Source organism: Rhineura floridana, chromosome 2, assembly GCF_030035675.1.
Source record: "Rhineura floridana isolate rRhiFlo1 chromosome 2, rRhiFlo1.hap2, whole genome shotgun sequence".
Taxonomy (NCBI): Eukaryota; Metazoa; Chordata; class Lepidosauria; order Squamata; family Rhineuridae; genus Rhineura; species Rhineura floridana.
In genome coordinates, this window is record NC_084481.1 from 156,038,954 (window position 1) to 156,057,141 (window position 18,188).

General features: G+C 43.0%; 1 protein-coding gene across 9 annotated transcripts in view; it reads left to right on the forward strand.

Moving 5' to 3' along the window:
• Positions 1 to 18,188, forward strand: part of DGKZ (diacylglycerol kinase zeta) — a 170,319-nt gene that overhangs the window by 29,996 nt on the left and 122,135 nt on the right. For 2 of the 9 annotated variants that reach the window (XM_061610875.1, XM_061610877.1), the window contains exon 1: positions 5,605 to 6,119. The exons of 4 other annotated variants lie outside the window; for them this stretch is intronic. In XM_061610875.1, the coding sequence (XP_061466859.1) occupies positions 5,923 to 6,119 (197 nt within the window). In that variant the 5' untranslated portion in view covers positions 5,605 to 5,922. Of the gene's footprint in view, positions 1 to 5,603; positions 6,120 to 18,188 lie in introns of those variants that run through there. 3 more of the 9 variants (XM_061610873.1, XM_061610878.1, XM_061610881.1) reach the window with 3 other exon arrangements.

Genomic DNA, 18,188 nt, shown 5'->3' on the forward strand with positions numbered 1-18,188 from the left:
GTTGTATGACGCACACAATAGGAACATGGAATGTGAGAAGCATGAACCAGGGAAAGTTAGAAATTGTCACGCAAGAAATGGAACGCATCAACATTACAATACTTGGCGTGAACGAACTAAAATGGACAGGAATGGGACATTTCCAATCAGGCAACTACAAAATATTTTATGCAGGAAATGAGAAATTAAGAAGAAATTGGGTTGCTTTAATAGTGAGAAGTGATGTAGCAAGAGCAATTAGGAGCTACAATGCAAGGTCTGAGAGAGTTATATCAATGAGATTAAATGGGAAACCTATCAACATAACCATCATCCAAGTCTATGCTCCGACGGCAAATGCAGAAGAGGAGGAATTGGAGAGATTTTACGCACAAGTACAGGAAGAAATTGATCACACACCAAAACAAGATGTGCTGATAATCATGGGGGACTGAAATGCAAAAGTAGGGAACAGAGAAGAATTAGGAATTGTGGGGAAATGGGGCCTAGGAGACAGAAACGAAGCAGGAGAAAGACTTATTGAATTCTGTGAAGCCAGTAATTTGTTTCTTGTGAACACATTTTTTGAATGACTGAAAAGACGACTGTACACGTGGACATCACCAAATGGCCAATATAGGAATCAAATTGATTATATAATTGGTAGCAGCAGATGGAGAAGTTCCATACTTTCTGCAAAAACAAGGCCAGGAGCAGACTGCAGTACAGATCATGAACTGGTCGTATTGAAAATCAGAGTAAAGCTAAAGAAGACCAACAAAGCAATCATAATGCCAAAATACAATTTAAATAACATCCCAGAAGCATATAAAGATCAAATAAGGAACAGGCTTAAGGCTTTAAACTTAGTTGACAGAGAACCAGAAGAACTATGGAGTGGAGTCAGAGACGTTATCAGAGAAGAATGCAAAAAGACAATACCTCTAGTTAAAAAGAGAGAAAGACCTCAGTGGATGACTGAAGAAACTCTTCAAATGGTCAAAGAGAGAAGGAAAGCAAAAGCAAAAGGCGATAGAAACACAGTCAGAACCCTAAATGCAACAATACAGCAACTAGTACGCAGGGACAAAGACAGCTATTACAATAGTGACTGTATAGAAATAGAAGAGGACAACAAAAAGGGTAGAACAAGAGACCCGTTCCAAAAGATTAGAGAAATGAAAGGGAAATTTAAACCAAGAGTAGGGATGTTGAATAATCCACAGGGGAACACACTGACTGACCGAGATGAAATAAAAGGAAGATGGAAGCAATACACTGAAGAACTCTATAAAAGAGATGCCAGGATGGCAGATTCATTCATGGAGGAACCATATGATGAAGAACCAGAAATTTTAGAATGCGAGGTGAAAGCTGCTCTTAAAATACTTGGAAGAAACAAATCACTAGGAATAAATGGCATACCAATAGAGTTGCTACAAGCTACTGAGACTGAATCTGTCCAAATTTTGAGTAAAATCTGTCAAGAAATATGGAAAACTAAACAATGGCCCACAGACTGGAAGCGTTCCATATACATCCCAATTCCAAAGAAAGGGGATCCCAGGGAATGCAGTAATTATCCAACTATTGCCTTAATATCCCATGCAAGTAAAGTAATGCTGAAGATTCTACAACAAAGGCTCTTGCCATATATGGAGTGAGAAATGCCAGACGTCCAAGCTGGATTTAGAAAGGGGAGAGGTACCAGAGATAATATCGCAAACATACATTGGATAATGGAACGGAGCAAGGAATTTCAGAAGAAAATCACCCTGTGCTTTATAGATTTCAGCAAAGCCTTTGACTGTGTAGATCATGAAAAACTATGGAATGCTTTAAAAGAAATGGGGGTGCCACAGCATCTGATTGTCCTGATGCGCAACCTATGCTCTGGACAAGAGGCTACTGTAAGGACAGAATATGAAGAAACCGATTGGTTCCCCATCGGAAAGGGTGTGAGACAGGGGTGTATTTTATCACCCTATTTATTTAATCTGTACGCAGAACATATCATACGGAAAGCAGGATTGGACCAAGATGAAGGAGGTATGAAAATTGGAGGAAGAAATATCAATAATTTAAGATATGCAGACGATACCATACTACTAGCATAAACCAGTAATGATTTGAAACGAATGCTGATGAAAGTTAAAGAGGAAAGCACAAAAGCAGGACTATAGCTGAACGTCAAAAAGACTAAAGCAATGACAACAGAAGATTTATGCAACTTTACAGTTGACAATGAGGACATTGAACTTGTCAAGGATTATCAATACCTTGGCACAATCATTAACCAAAATGGAGACAATAGTCAAGAAATCAGAAGAAGGCTAGGACTGGGGAGGGCAGCTGTGAGAGAACTAGAAAAGGTCCTCAAATGTAAAGATGTATCACTGAACACTAAAGTCAGGATCATTCAGACCATGGTATTTCCGATCTCTATGTGTGGATGTGAAAGTTGGACAGTGAAAAAAGTGGAGAAGAGAAAAATCAACTCGTTTGAAATGTGGTGTTGGAGGAGAGCTTTGCGCATACCATGGACTGCAAAAAAGACCAATAATTGGGTGTTAGAACAAATTAAACCAGAACTGTCACTAGAAGCTAAAATGATAAAACTGAGGTTATCATACTTTGGACACATAATGAGAACACATGATTCATTATAAAAGATAATAATGCTTGGAAAAACAGAAGGAAGTAGAAAAAGAGGCAGGCCAAACAAGAGATGGTTTGATTCCATAAAGGAAGCCGCAGACCTGAACTTACAAGATCTGAACAGGGTGGTTCATGACATATGCTCTTGGAGGTCGCTGATTCATAGGGTCGCCATAAGTCGTAGTCGACTTGGAGGCACATAACAACAACAACAACAGGGGACAAGCTGTATGTTTGGCAGACATCTTTATGAATTACTATGGAAATACTACTTTCATCCCCACCTATAAGAAGTGGTTTTGCAGACACTAGAAACTGTATATATATTAAATTTCCAAAAATACACAAAAAATATTATTAGTCTGGTCTACCAATAGGGTCATATTTCCCACATATAATATTTATGCCTCCTTTCTAACACAGCCCTGTGGAATAAGGAATGAACTCTACTATCCATTCCATAAGAGTGCATATCAAGCTGGTACTTTTTGAAACTCCTGTCCCAATGTAAACTGAATAAAATTAAACCATACTGAATAGAATGTCTTGTTTTGTTTGGCCCTTAGGCAAGTGAAACTTTTGTATCAGCTTCTCTGACATAGCTAGGGAACAATCTTCTTGTACCAGCTTCTATCATGGCTCTTTCAAGATTTTTCCAAAAGTGAGTAACAACCATTCTTGCTGCCATAAGCAGGAAGTTAACGAGCTAATTTTTTGTGGGTCACAATTTGTTCTGTTAAACTTCAATTTACACTGGCACTATGATCATAAGCCTTAAATGGGTTTTGTGCTGCTCGTATACAACCCTGCTGACATGAAGAACTCCCATAATCTAAGACAAACTTGATGTATGCTTGATGTTAAGAGTTTAAACTGAAAAGAAATAATTAAAAGATGCTGAAGGTTTTGAAGAAACCTGGAGCGCAATCTTTTATTAATGAAATTAGGTGGTGACAAGTGCCCACAGAAATGGAGCTGAAAGAAGAGGGAGGTATGAGAATGATTGGTACATTTGGGAGAAGGGCCAAGGTTCTGTGTTAGAACCTATGTTTTGCATGCAGAAAATCCTAGGATTAGTGCTTGGCATTTCCTGGTAGGGCTGGAACAGTCCCCTTCCTGAAACCCTGGAGAGCCAGTGCCAGTCAGTGTAGACAATGCTGAGCTAGATGAACACTAGATGTTCAGCATAAGGTGGTTCCTATGTTCTATGTACCCCAAGGTTTGCAGAAGCACTAAAAAAAAAAACCTAATGGGGTAAACCCTTAAAGAATAGTTATGTGAGGATCGAGCATACTCAGTATCCATGGAATGCTGAGTGTCATTTGGAAAACAAAACAGAAAAGTGTTGGGGCAATGCAAGACCTTGGAGGAGGGCATGACTGGCTGGCAGGAACCCGGAACAATCCTGCTAGGAAGTGGAGGGTACACTGTAACTTTTTTTTTTTTTTGCAGGTCCCATTTGTCTGGTAATGTAATCTGGTAATGCTGGAATGGAAGCAGAATGACAGGGGAGCCTAGCATGAACTTGTACTCTGGATAGTTTGTAATGCTCCATGTTGCATTCACATATGGCTGACATTTAGGGCACATAGGACAGTTAAAGCTTACAGTTTGTAGTGTTGGGGAAGGAAGCAAAATGTGAAAATTTGCTTGGAGACACTTGATATATTTGGTTTTCACTGAGGCAGGCACAAACCAAACAAGCCGTGACTCAGGTGGGACGTCTCAAATAATGCCTAAGCTTTTGGGAGATGTTTCAGCAGGCAGCTGATACTCCTTGGCTGAAAGTGCCTTTATATGTAGGACCAAATGTCACTGTCTATGAAACATTCTTGCAGAGCTCTTATGTTTTGGCCAAAACCTAATGGAAGTTATTTTTTGTTTGCTTCCTTTATCTAGCTTCCATTCCCTATGTTGCCATCTGCTTGCTCTGTTCAGGTGTATGGTTCTGAGATGGCAAATGAACCGACAGGCAATCATTCCTATTCAGGGGTGTAGTCATCCACGGTCTTGGGGCTGTTAGACACCTTACTTTTTTGGGAGCAGGGTCCCAGCGGGGTTCCTGTCTCTAGCTTCCTTCAAGCAAATCAGCATGACAGGGGAGTGTGTTAGCCATTGAGAAGAATCTTTTAATATGCTTCCTTGTCCTTTCCTGCTGATTGGAGCCAATCAGAGTGAAAAGAGGTGAGTCAGCATTGAGAAGACTCTTCTCAGTACCTAACACTCTCCCTTTTCATGCTGATTGGCATGTAGGGACATCTGTTGTTGTGGGAGAAGGCAGGGGCAGGAAGGACTGAGGAGTGATTACTATGGAGAACAAGCAAGTGAGGGGGTGTGACTGTGAGGGGACATGGCATGACTATCCTGAAGGGACCCTGCACTTCTGAATTTGCCACTACACTACTGATTCCCATTCACAACAACAGAATATTGATATACCTCACTCAGTCTGGCAAATCCAGATGCGTGGCTAGGAAAACACCTCTTGGTCGCTTGGTGGTAGTGCTATGTCCTACCACAACATCCCAGCCCAGTATCCCAGATGGAGTTTAGCGCCTTATATATCCCCTCCTTGAATTTCTATGCGAATCCCCTACGGATGCAAGCCAATCAACCCCCATAGTTGGACTGGTCACATTGCACCCACCGGTCGGGTCAGATCTGTGGCTGTTGTTCCGGTTTCCCCTGCTCTTTCTGAAGAGAGATTTGCGTTGATTTTATTTCTCCCTTTGTATGCCTGGAGGCGAGCGCGCTTTTCGCCTCCTCGGGCCTTTCCTGCGTCTCTGTTATTCCAGCCCACCCTGGCCGGCGGTCGCAGGCTCCTGTTCTTGCAGTATATGCATGGAAACGGCAGGTGGAGCTGCTAGCTTGCCTTTGCTGAGGTCTCCAGGCTGCGAGGAGGCAGCTTCCTGGGCAGCTATCTGGGGTCCTCCGGCGTTTACCTTGCTTTCTACTGATACTTCCTGCATTGCTCCAATTTCTCGTCTAGGCGCGCCGGGGATTGCAGTTAGTGCTGAGTCGGGCATGCACCTCCCGCCACGGGGACGGGCTAAGCTGTTGCACGCTCATCATTGCTGCTGTTTCTTGGGGAACTGTCCTGAATTAGCCCCCGGCCGAAGAAGCTCGGGCAACACTTTCGATCTCCCGCCTTCCTAGTCAGGGCAGTGATTCATGGACTCGGGCGAGAGGCTGTCGCTGCCTTTTGAGACTGATCGCTGCCGGCTCGTCCCGCGGGTATGACTGGCGGTCTACCGGGCAGGTGAGAACAGTACAGCCGGCGGGGACATGGAGCCGCCGGAGGGTAACGAGAGGGACTTAGGCGGCGGAGGCGCCGCTGGTGCCGCAGCCGCTGGTGCCGCCGCTTGCTCCAGCTCGCCGTCCTCCGCTAGCTCGGAAACCTCCATGTGTCCGGAGCCGGAGAAGGTCCCCACGCGAAGGCACAGCAAGAAGAGGTTTACAGGGCTTAAGATCTTTGGCCGCAGGTGAGCGGGTGGGCGAGAGACCCATGCTTTAAAGAGGTTTCGGTTCTTGTAAGACGTCGAGGAGATGTCCTTTTTCGATCTGGGGCATATAATGAAGATCGTTTAAAGCGTATTGGTTATCTCTGTTCAGTCAGTTTAACTGCCCCGTCGCACTCGCCGTCGGAATATATTTTCTCTCTTCCTAACCCCCCCCCCCCGTTTTCTCAGTGCAGTGCATATGGGTGAAGCCGGAATTCCAGCCTTCAGCGTTGGGGATTTGAATGCTGGATCAGAGCTGATAGGTGTTGAGAATTAATAGGAAGTAACATATAGAGTGGTATGGGCGCTTTATGTACTGGAGATTGCACTCCAGGATTGTTCCAGCCTACTGTATTTATATTCCTTGCCTTTGGGGGTATCTACAGCTTTGACTGCCATTACAACTGTAAGATCAGACACTGCTCCTTTTCTTCTCTCCTCCCCCTCAAAACTATTTTTATTTTATTTTCAGTGGTTAATCCTTGAGCACATTCATACAACAAACGGAAGCGTTTATATCTGTTGGGTAGGAGTAGAGTCCCACCCCCTTTTTTGTGCATAAGTTTTTAGCTCCCTCCCACCATCAAATGGTTCACAAAATTTATTTATTACTATTATTTATTTATTAGATTTATATCCTGCCCGTTCTCCCATTCAGAGCCCAGGGCTGCAAACAAAAGCACTAACAACACTTTAACACATAATAAAAACAGACTTTTTAATATATTATAACAAAACAATTAAAAACATTAAAACAAAACATCTCAAAAACAGTTTTAAAAACAACTTTAAAAACATATTAAAAAGCAATTCCAATATAGATGCAGACTGGGTTAAGGTCTCTACTTAAAATACCTGTTGAAAGAGGAAGGTCTTCTGTAGGTGCCGAAAAGATAACAGAAATGGCACCTGTCTGATATTTAAGGGGAGGGAATTCCAAAGGGTAGGTGCCGCTACACTAAACGTCCATTTCCTATGTTGTGCAGAACGGACCTCCTGATAAGATGGTATCTACAGGAGGCCCTCACCTGCAGAGTGCAGTGATTGACTGGGTATATAAAGGATAAGGCAGTCTTTCAGTTATGCTTTTCCCAAATTGTATAGGGCTTTGTTCACCAAAACTTAGAACCTTGAACTTAGCCCGGTAGCTAATAGGTAGCCAATGAAATTCTTTCAGCAGCAAGGTAACATGTTGGCATACCTTGCCCTTGTGAGCAGTCTTGCCGCTGCATTTTGCAGCAGCTGCAGCTTCTGGGACAGCCCCACATACAGCGCATTGCAGTAATGCAGTCTGGAGGTTACCAGTGCATTGACAACAGTGGTCAGGCTATTCTGGTCTAGAAATGGCTGCAGCTGTCTTACTCATTGAAGCTGGTAAAAGGCACTCCTAGCCATTGAGGCCACCTGAACCTGCTCTTTCAGAGGGAGTACGACCCCATCCAAAGCAGGCAACTGACCAGTTATCCGAACTCGGGAACCACCAACCCACAACGTCTCCATCTTGCTAGGATTCAATTTATTGGTCCTCATCCAGCCCACCACCGAGTCCGGGCAACAGTCCAAGGCTTGCGTGGCCTCTCCCAATTCAGATGTTACAGAAAAATAGAGCTGAGTATCATCAGCATACTGCTGACACCTCACCCCAAATCTCCTGATGACCGCTCCTAAGGGCTTCATATACATGTTAAAACAGCATGGGGGACAAAATGGTCCCCTGCGGCATCCCACAGCACAACTGCCAGGAGGCCAAAAGACAATCACCCAATTCTATTCTCTGAAAATGATCCCAGAGATAGGATCGGAACCACTGTAAAGCAGTGCCTCCAATACCCATCTCATCAAGTCGGGCCAGGAGGATACCATGGTCAGTGGTATCAAAAGCCGCTGAGAGATCAAGTAAGAATAACACACTCCCCCATCCTTCTCCCGATAAGTAAATAAATAAAAGGTCATCCATCATGGTGACCAAGGCCGATTCAGTCCCCAAACCAGGCCTGAACCCAGACTGGATCAAGATAATCTGTTTCATCAAAGAGAACTTGCAATTGCTGCACCACAACCCTGTCAATCACCTTCCCTAAGAAGGGGGTATAAGCGACCGGAGGTAGTTGTCGCAAACCAATGGTTCCAGGGTGGGCTTTTTCAGGAGTGGTTGGAACACCGCCTCTTTCAGGGTGGCTGGAACCACTCCCTCCTGCAATGATGCGTTGAGCGCACCCTGGATCCCCTGGGTCAACCCCCCTCGGCAAGCTTTAATAAGCCAAGAAGGGCAAGGGTCGAGAGGACATGTTGCTGGCATTGCAAGCACCTTGTCCACGTCATTGGGTCCCATCAACTGAAACTGTTCCCAAGAAGTTGCAGCAGACGTTGCACTGGATGCCTCACGAGGGACTACAGTAGATGTAGATCCAATTTACTTGGATATCATTGTGTGTTGGCAGATAATAGTAGCTTACAAAAGTAGCTGAGGTCACAAATGCAAATTCTATATAGCCTCATTGTGAGATGCACTATGCTATTCTATCATTGGGACATAAATCCTAGAAGGAACTAGGCTGTTAGTTTTTGATTAGAAGATAGAGATGGAGAAATATTCTTTCTTTATTAAATTTGTATCCAGAGGATCTCAGGGCAGCAGTAGAAGATGTTTGTTCCTCCACACAGAGTGGTAGGGGTATCAGGGAACCAGAACCATACACTGTCAGACATGCTGTTTGTGTGTTTTCTTAGGGTTGTCCCTTTGAATGTGTTGTTGTATGCCATCAAACCCTGTGTAACACAGCTGGAAATATACGTATTCAAACACAACTTTTTAATTTTACTGTTACATTTATATCCCACTTTTCCTCCAAGGAGCTCAAGGTGGAATACATGGTTCTCTCCCTCTCCATTTTATCATCTCGACAACCCTGTGAGGTAGGTTTGGTTGAGAGAGAGAGAGAGAGCACAAGGTCCCCCAGTAAGCTTCATGGCTGAGTGGGGATTTGAACCCTGGTCTTCCAGGTCCTAGTCTGCTACTCTAACCACTACACCATACTGGTTCTCTTTTTAATCTCCGTGGGGCTTCTAGGACAGCAGTGGCAGATGTCAGGTTTGCAGATTTTTTTAATCCTGGGTTTCAGGGTCTTCCAACTGCAAAAGTCGCACAGTGGTAGGAATGTGAGCTCATGGAAATTTTCCTTTTTTCTAGTGTACAGTTCTTGCATATGCTTACAAATGACTAAGCATTATCACCTTCCCATGATTGGAAGATTTGCCATGACTAACGTAATCTAGATTGGAGCAAATGGGAAATCAGAGAGTTTAAGACTGTGTGTGTTTCTCACACTCAGAGAGAGTTAGGAAATGTTCAAGAAATTCAACCTTGCTAGACTGTTGAACCACACTGCTTTTTGGACTGCTCTCACGGGATCCATGTTGCCACTGACATCTTAACTGAGACAAGAGCCCACCAACTGCAGTTATGTTGCTGATTCAGTCACAGACTGAGTTGTTCCAGGAGAAGCTGGAAAGCACAGCAGGCCAGAAACCAGCCCTAATGCCACCCCAATTGCCAGTAGGCAGCTGACACAGCACTGCTCGGAAATCAGTTGTACTGCTGCTGCCACTGCCAGAAGCTCTACTTTCTGGGCTGAGCTGACGAGTGCTGGTTGCCATCCTCCTTCGTACTGTTTGAATCAAATTTTTCACATGCAGGCCAACAGTATGCATATGTACACATGCTTCTGGGATTTCCCTTGCCTAGTATGAATTTGCCAAAAGGTACACTTGCGCAAAGTAAACATAGTATAAAGAGATTGACGGGAGGAGAAGCAAGGGCTAAAATTGCACCCAAGTATCAGCTACAGCGAGAGTGCTACAAGCAGCCAGGGTGGGGTATTCTATCACAGCCAACCTGAAAGTAATGTGATCCATAGTCTGCTTTCCCTTGTTCTGGACATTCTACTTTAATTTGGCAGTTTATGTCTCTAAAGATAAATAAATGGATAGCCAAACTAGAATGTATATGCATGAATTCTTGTTCTGTTTTCCCAGAACAAACTTTCATTTTGTTTCACAATATGTGCGAGCTTTGCCTTAGATTGTCAAAAATTTGGACTTAAGTCCATAGAAGTCTCTCTTTGCGTATTCTTTGCTGATTTATATATATATTTTGGTGATGATTCTGAGGTTAGAAAGGTCCTGTGATATTATTCTGTCTGTCTGTCTCTTTGTGTCTCTGTGTGTATGGGGGGGGGGCGGAGAGAGAGAGAGAGAGAGAGAGAGAGAGAGAGAGAGAGAGACGTATTGGTGATTTTTCTGATTGTGTTAATTAGGCACTTCTGTCTGGATATAAATATGTGGTGATGGTAGCAGCTATGCTGTGTTAAGTATCAATGGTAAACCTATACACTTAAATATTAAAAAGCCTTTACAAGGCTGCTGCCTGGTTAATGTTTAAATACAAGGCTGTATAAAATGCTCTGAGGGCAAGTCCAAGAATATGGGTGCACTGCTTATTTTCTACCTTCTGTCCAATGATTTCTATAGAAAGCCACTGCACCAGTGGAGTGGATGGAGGGTCGATATTTTGGTGGGCATAGTTTATATTTTGTCACAGCACAACATAAATCCAGCAAGAACGGATGACTTTGAAGAAATACTAAACATACTTTGCACAGACCAGAAGAACAGGTCCAGCTGTGATGGGGTTTATGTAGAATATTTAGCAGTGCTTAGATTCAAGATAACTATACCTTTTTCTCCTCTCTCATTCAAGAAGTACTAGACTCTCCCTTCCAATCCTTGCAGTTGATCTGTCCTGTCTTATAGGGCTGAGAATAACCAGGCACATGTAATTACTGGAACAGAAGCAGAGGTATTGATGAAGCATTTCTGGTTGGCATTGGGTCAGCTCTGGAGTTCATGTTATACCATATAAGTCCTAGTAAAAGAATTGCTGGTTAATTCCATGGCAGTCTTTTCTCTATGATCCTTGCTGATCAAATTAGCACACAAGAAATTGGGCCTTGTATATGTAGATCCTGAATTGTGAAAATTTTTAAGCTATTAAATCTGATCAAAACTTGGATGTTAATTTATTGCCTGGGAGAGAGAATTCTTCAGAGTTGGGCATTTTGTAGTTTGCTGTTTTAAGCAGTTGGAACAATGTAGCACAAATGACTTAAAGCCAATTCACACTTTACAGGTACAGAAGACAAAACAGGACTGCCAGTAAAGTGTGAACTGGAGGTGCTAGTCTTGGCATCATAGTTTGGAAGAGCTGAACTTGGCTGCAGCTCTCTGGTCACTTCATATACAGGTGGTAAAACATTAGTGCTAGATAAAGTATGGATTTGCTTGGCGAAAGGGGATGGAGAGGTGTTGAATTCTAGGTGAAAGAAATATAGCTGACAGATTCAGATAAATATAAAATCCTGTTGATGGATCCATCTAGCTGCTAAGGGAGGTGACTGTGACGTCCTTCCCTGGTTCTCCCTGTCAGGTTCCCACCTGCTTGTGGCTACTGCCTTTCACTAGGCACCACCAGGGACACCACCGTCAGGACCATCCTTTATATGGTTTCTCACTCCGCTCTAGCACAGATCTCACTAGATCCCACTGCTAGGCAGCACCACCAGTCACTTCCTGTAACCAATACTCCCAGAGACTTTGCCTAAGTCTCTCTATAGCTTGTTACTTTGTGACTGTGTGCCTATGCTGTTCCCAACCCCCTTGTATCTTTATATATAAAGCATACAGCTCTGGGTTGCTCTGGATACTTGACTTGTTACAATATCTCCCTTCACCGCTGCCACCATTAGATACAGTTTCCGTTCAGCCTTGGTAATTACCTTGCCCTCCCTTCTGGTCTGTATATTCCCCCAGCCAAGGATCAGGCCTTTGGTAAACCAAATAAGTATTTATTTACTGACAACAGGAAATAACAAGATTACTTTAGGAATGTTTCACAAGCGTATGGTTTCATATATGGTCACTCTTTATGTTTCTGTTCATATATATATACTCTTTAAATATCAGCCAAATACAATCCAAACTTCCCTCAGAACTCTGCCAACCAACCCTCACCAAACGACCTCACTCCAACCAACTTAACAACTTCTCCCGCCCTCATCACTCACGAACCTCCATTTATACCTTCAGCCAGCCAGCCACTCAGCCAATCATCATCCAGCATACTTCAGCTTCTCACCCATGTACTCCCCCTTTCTCTCTCAGTCAATTACCATACATCACCTAATAGACCCGCACTTACCATATCTACAGATGCTTAACCTACAGGAACATCACAGTGACATCCATTGCAAAGAGCTGAATTTTGTTCCTTATAGTAATGGGAAGGTTTTCCTTTTAATATTACATCTTTCAGTCTTCCTTTTACTTAACCCCCACCCCCAAAGCATTATCCTTTACATCTTTTCCTTCCAGACTGTATTCTTTACTGTTTAGAAGGTGAACAAATGCTCCTGAGCACTGAGTCTTTCCTACACATGGGTAGCTTTAAAACAAATTGCCTCTTCAGATGCTCCAAGGACCAGAGATCTGAGCATAGAAAGCAAGGGTAAGCTGGTCTGATACTTTGTTGTTATGCTACACTCACTGTGCTGATAGAGGACCTCTGTGGGAAGCTATTGGTGTAGATGGGAAGCAGGCTGTAATTTCAACCTCAAGGGATGTAATTAGAGTCCCAGAAGACAGTGCTCTGGTATCTGATTAAGCTGTCAACAATATGTTATGGTAAATGACTGCTCTGTAAAAGTCATAGTGGCTGTTGGCCAACTTTTGTATGTAACCATATTAGCCAATGTTTAAGGATCAGCTTTAGTGAATTTGCCATTGTGATGTGAAAAACTGGCAAAAATGCAAGAGGTTAAATTTATTTGGTGGGAAGCTAAGAAAAAAGTTTCTCAATAGTAGGCTGTGGTCCCAGTGCTAATGTGGCTGCTGCTTTCTCATATATAAGCTGAATGATGTACTTAGTTGTGACGGGCATCCCTTTGCACCCCAAGAAGTCTTTCCTAGAGTTCCCTGGACTCTAGAGTTAGCCAGACGTGTGGACCCTTGATAATGTAGAGATCACCTGTCAAGGATGTTTGCATGTGCCGAGAGGATGCTATGGGTATCCCCTTCATTGACCACCATGCTTGTTTGTATTATAGGCCATTTTCATGAGAACTACATAGTCATTAGGGGGAGGATGTGGTGAGTGTAGCTGCAAAGAAGCTTTACTCTCACTTTTGAAATAAAATAAATCCGTGAATGACTTGATTTGGGTGCATTTGATCTCTGGGTTCAGTGTAACCCTGAATTTAGCATGAATAAAGGGATGTCAGGAACCATCTATCAAAAGTTGCATTTGGAGGATTTAGTTTTGCATTCATGTAGCTGATCTTTCTTTTCCTCCAGCTTAAACTTGAAACATCAAGCAGTCCTAAGAGCCTTATATCCAGGTGTTGAGTCTCTGCAGGGGCTGATTATTTTTTGCCTTTTTTGTGGGCATAATGTACTAATTTCATTCTTGTGTTTACTGGAGGTGTGCTGTGCTGACTTCCATGATGTTACTCTCAGATGCTGTCTCTTCAGGATAATTATTAATTTTCAATGTTTACAGCCTGAGGTTAACTTCAGAGAAGCACACATTCCAGCCAGGGTGGTCCACCTTTGCTCTTTTATCTCATTTTGAGTCCCTTTAGTGAAAAGAACATTCCAGTGTACACATGACTCTTAGGCAGGATGTAAGCTGGAGGATGAAAGCAACAGGTTTCTGTTTGTGATACAGTGGCAGCTGCCACTTAGCATGTCTGTCTCCATCTTTCTGGAAAGCCACCCCTAATAGCATATGGGTAACTCTATAAGCTCCTGCGGGGGAGCAGGATCTACACAGAAAGGGAAAGTGGAGAGGAGTCGACATATTGTGTTAGTATGGAGGACAATTGCTTTCTTAAAGAATTGTACTAAGCAGGGAGAGGCAATATAATTAATTTCCAGTGTGATCCTTGGTGCTGACCATTAGCCAGAAGGACTCTATGTATCTGTGAATTTCCTTCAATATAATCTGAACAGATGTAGTGGGGTGCCAGACTCTTGATTAGAAACCTATCCTGCCTTGCCATGTGAGTCACCCAGCCCTTGGTTTTAATAATACGTGTCCATAAGGTTTTTTAAAAAACACCAACATGATTCAGCCCCTTAAAATCCTGAGATGAGCCTAAAAATCACGAGAAATGAAAGCATTATAGAAGTTTCTTTGTATTCTGGTAACAAGTTTTTCAAACACAGCCTGCTCTTTCTCATTATTTCACAACCCTTAGAGCAAGAAGTATTCTTTGTTTTTTTGAACTGCAAGCTTTAATCAGTAGAATCAAGTTTTAGCTGGTTAACCAAAAAGAGAAAATTTTAATTGGAACTTTGAATTTAGGGTACGCTTGTACCTTTATTAGGCTGTTTTAGTTCTGATATGTTACTATAATAGGAAATGACAAAGAAGGAAAGGTCACTTTTGGGGTTTTTTTTTGTTTTTTTTAAAAACCAATGAGTAGTAATTTTTTTTAAATTGCAAGTTTCCTTCAGTATCTCAATATCTACATATTCAAAAGTATTCAAGTTGAATGGCAGTAGACCAATTACAATTCTTAAATTGGTTGACAGCGCTAATATTTTTTCCCATCTCTGGAACAGTTGGATGGATTTGCTGCAAGTGCTCTTCAGCACTTCCAGGCTATAATCTTTCTAGCACTGTCTGCTTTTATCAGGACCATTGTATTGGGGAAATTCTCACTTGAGCAAGAGTAACATAAAGATGGCATCAGGCTTCATCGATGTGGTAAGTGTAGTGGCTAGCTATACATAACTTGCATGATTCGATGTATAGGAAAAAACTTAGGTATGCTGTTAGAGAAGCTGGGTGTGAATGCCATAAAAGGAGAGCACATCTGAGGTACTGTACAGATGGTTTATGTTGGCATTTTGGAATGACTGCTGACATGAGTGTTGGTGAGCTGGTGAGTATTAGACAGTAGTTTTTCAAAGCAGTAAGCTTTTCCACTAGTAGTTACCCAGGTTGCAGATCACTTGGGTTAAATATTTTGTATACTTGATGGTTCTTGGTTTTGTAAGCCCATGCAAATGAGCAGGCTGGTACTAGAGCCAGTAGACTGTAGCACTAATAGCCTAGATTTTTCTCATTTTGCCATTTCCACCTCAGTGACTTTTCAGAGACATTTTAATGTTTATCGTTAGGGTGGGCAAACTGAGTCTCATGAGGCAGTTTTGGAACAATTCAAGTTACATTCTTTGGCTATTCAAAAGTTGAAAAGAAGACTCAAACATGGGAACAGCCAAGAGCACACATAGCAATGCACTGTCTGTGTATTTTCTCCTGTATGCATGTGTCTCCAATTCCCTCTCTTACATACTGTCCTCCCGTAATCTTTTCTGATATGCTTATCTTTCTGAGCAACACCTTTTCTGAGCACTGATGTGTAAGCTCATTGGATTTTCAGTGTTTACTTGCAAAGAGCTGCACCAACCTCTAAGCACAGGCAAGTTCACACAGTGACTGCAGGAAGCGCAAATGACTGTGGGACCACCTTTGCATATAGATAGGTTTGGCCACGGACCAATCTTGCTTCAGGCAAAGTGTTGGAAGAACCACTTGGGCCTGATATGAGAAGGTGACAGATTGTGGTTGCAGGACAATTTTGTGACAGGACTTATTTCTTTTTTGGTAGTTATTTTCTTTATCAAAGAACCTCTATATGAAATCCTGGAAAGATGGTACCAGTCTGTGTAGACAATATTCACTAATAGGCAAAAAACCTTGCAGTTGAAGAACGTACCTATAGCCCACAGCTATTTCTATCAAACTTTAAAAAGCAGGGAAATTGGGCAGCTATAGTGAATGCACCAGGGGAGCAGGAGACCTGACCTCCTCTCTGAGATATTGGACTGCCCTACAAATTGGTCAAAATGCAAACACCATTTGGGTTGGTCTTTCACAGTCCAATCCACTTGCTGTGTAGCTTGGAAGAATTTGGTAACGTGTGCCTCTGAGCATTTACTTCTGTACAATCATGCTTAAGATAGGTAAAGCTGACCATGGGGAGGAGGAAAAGGAGGGGGAAGGGGAAGAAGGGGATTGGAAGGGGATGGGGAGGGAGGGGCAAAGGAAGGGGGAGGGAAGGTGCAAGAGGGAGGGGATAGGAGGAGAAAGAAGAGAGGTTTTGATCATTTGCATACTTTTTGAGTTCAGTGAGATTTATTTCTATGCAATCATGTTTGAAAATGGAAATGGACTGCCTTCAAGTTGATCCCTGCCTGTTGTTGGAATATATGTGGTTCAACTCCAACTTGTGGGTTGAGGCTGCATGGGGTTAAAAAGGGTAGCTAGAGAGGAGACCTCTTGGTCGCTAGGCTATACCTGTCCTTTGATCTCCTGCTGTCTCTTCCTTCCTGCTAGACTGATATGCAGAGGATGTTGATCTCAGTTCCTTCCCTCCTTCCCAGTCTTCTTCTTTCTCTTGAGAGGGGAGCAGACATATTCCTTTGTCTCTCCCTCTCCTCCAAGCATGAGGGCAAGCACTGGGCTCAGTGTTTGTGCTTCCAACTTAGCTAGTTAGCTAGATATAGGACTCTTTCCTATCAAGTATGTACTTCCAGAATAAAGTATTTTCTTATTTTAAAGCTTAAAGTTTAAAGCTTATTATTTCTTATTTTAAAGCTTAAAGTCGCTGTCTGACTAATTTGCAGGGAAGGTAGAATCTTAGCAAGGATTCAAACACACACACATAAGCTCGCTCAGTACTCTCCGTTCCCAGCATCGCGACTCTCCGACACCTATCGCAACCCTTTGAATAGGGTTTTCATGGTAAACGGTATTCAGAGGTGGTTTCACCATTGCCTTCCTCTGAGGCTGAGAGGCAGTGACGGGCCCAAGGTCACCCAGTCAGCTTCATGGCTGTGTGGGGATTTGAACCCTGGTCTCCGAGGTCATAGTCCAACACTGACCCAGGGAAGGGGCAGGGGGGGAAGGAGGGAGATTGGGTAGGTGAGCACTGGGCAGAAGGGAAGCCCCTTTCCTTTCCAAAAGGAAAATATTGTGAACAGTATCATTCTTTTTCAGGCTTTCCCCCACCTTTTTATTCTACAGCAGGCACATGTAGCCTCCCACCCAAATTTAAACCAAAGCTGTCCCTGGCCACATCCACACCAGACCTTTATTTCAGTTTACACAGTCACGGCTTCTCTCAAAGAATCCTGGGAAGTGTAGTTAGTGAAGGGTGCTGAGAGTTGCTAGGAGACGCCCTGTTCCCCTCACAGACCTTCAGTCAGAGTGGCTGTTAAACCAGTCTGGCCACTGGAGCTCTCTCAGTGGAACAGGAGTCTCCTCTCAGCACCCTTCACAAACTAAACTTGCCAGGATTCTCTGAGGGAAGCCATGACGGTCTCAAGTGAAATCAAAGTCAGGTGTGGGTGTGGCCCCCTGATCAGGCAAGCCCAGCAGCTGTGAGTCTGGCTTTTAGAATTCTGACAGTTGGTTCTTACTGAGCATGCCCCGCATTATCATAGGCTGCCAGCCAAAATTTATTAAATTAATTAAAAACCAGCCAGGCATTTTTTTAACTTTTAAACTGCAGAGGATGAAGGTCAGAGTATGGGGCAAGGTCAGTATTCGGATTACAGGTACTCTGTGAATATGGCTGATTTTTAGTGAATTTCAACAGATTATGAGAACTCTCAGAGAAAAAAGTCCAAAAGGGCTCTGGGTTTTTCCCCTCTCTTTTTAGACTTTGAACTCTCTATTCTCTCTGTTTTGTGTACTGCCATGAAAATTGAGAGGGTTGTTAAGCAAGTGTTTCTGAGTTCAGAACTATAAGTTTTGTAAGGTTTTGTTTTGAAATGAGCTTATGGGAAGCATCAGAATGGCATGGGAGGTTATTTTCAATTTAACATTGCAGAATGTGAAAACCCACGCTGGCTATAGTATACAGCCACTCTCGTGGCTGTATAATTGACCTAGATGGACCAATGGCCTGACACAGTGTAAAGCAG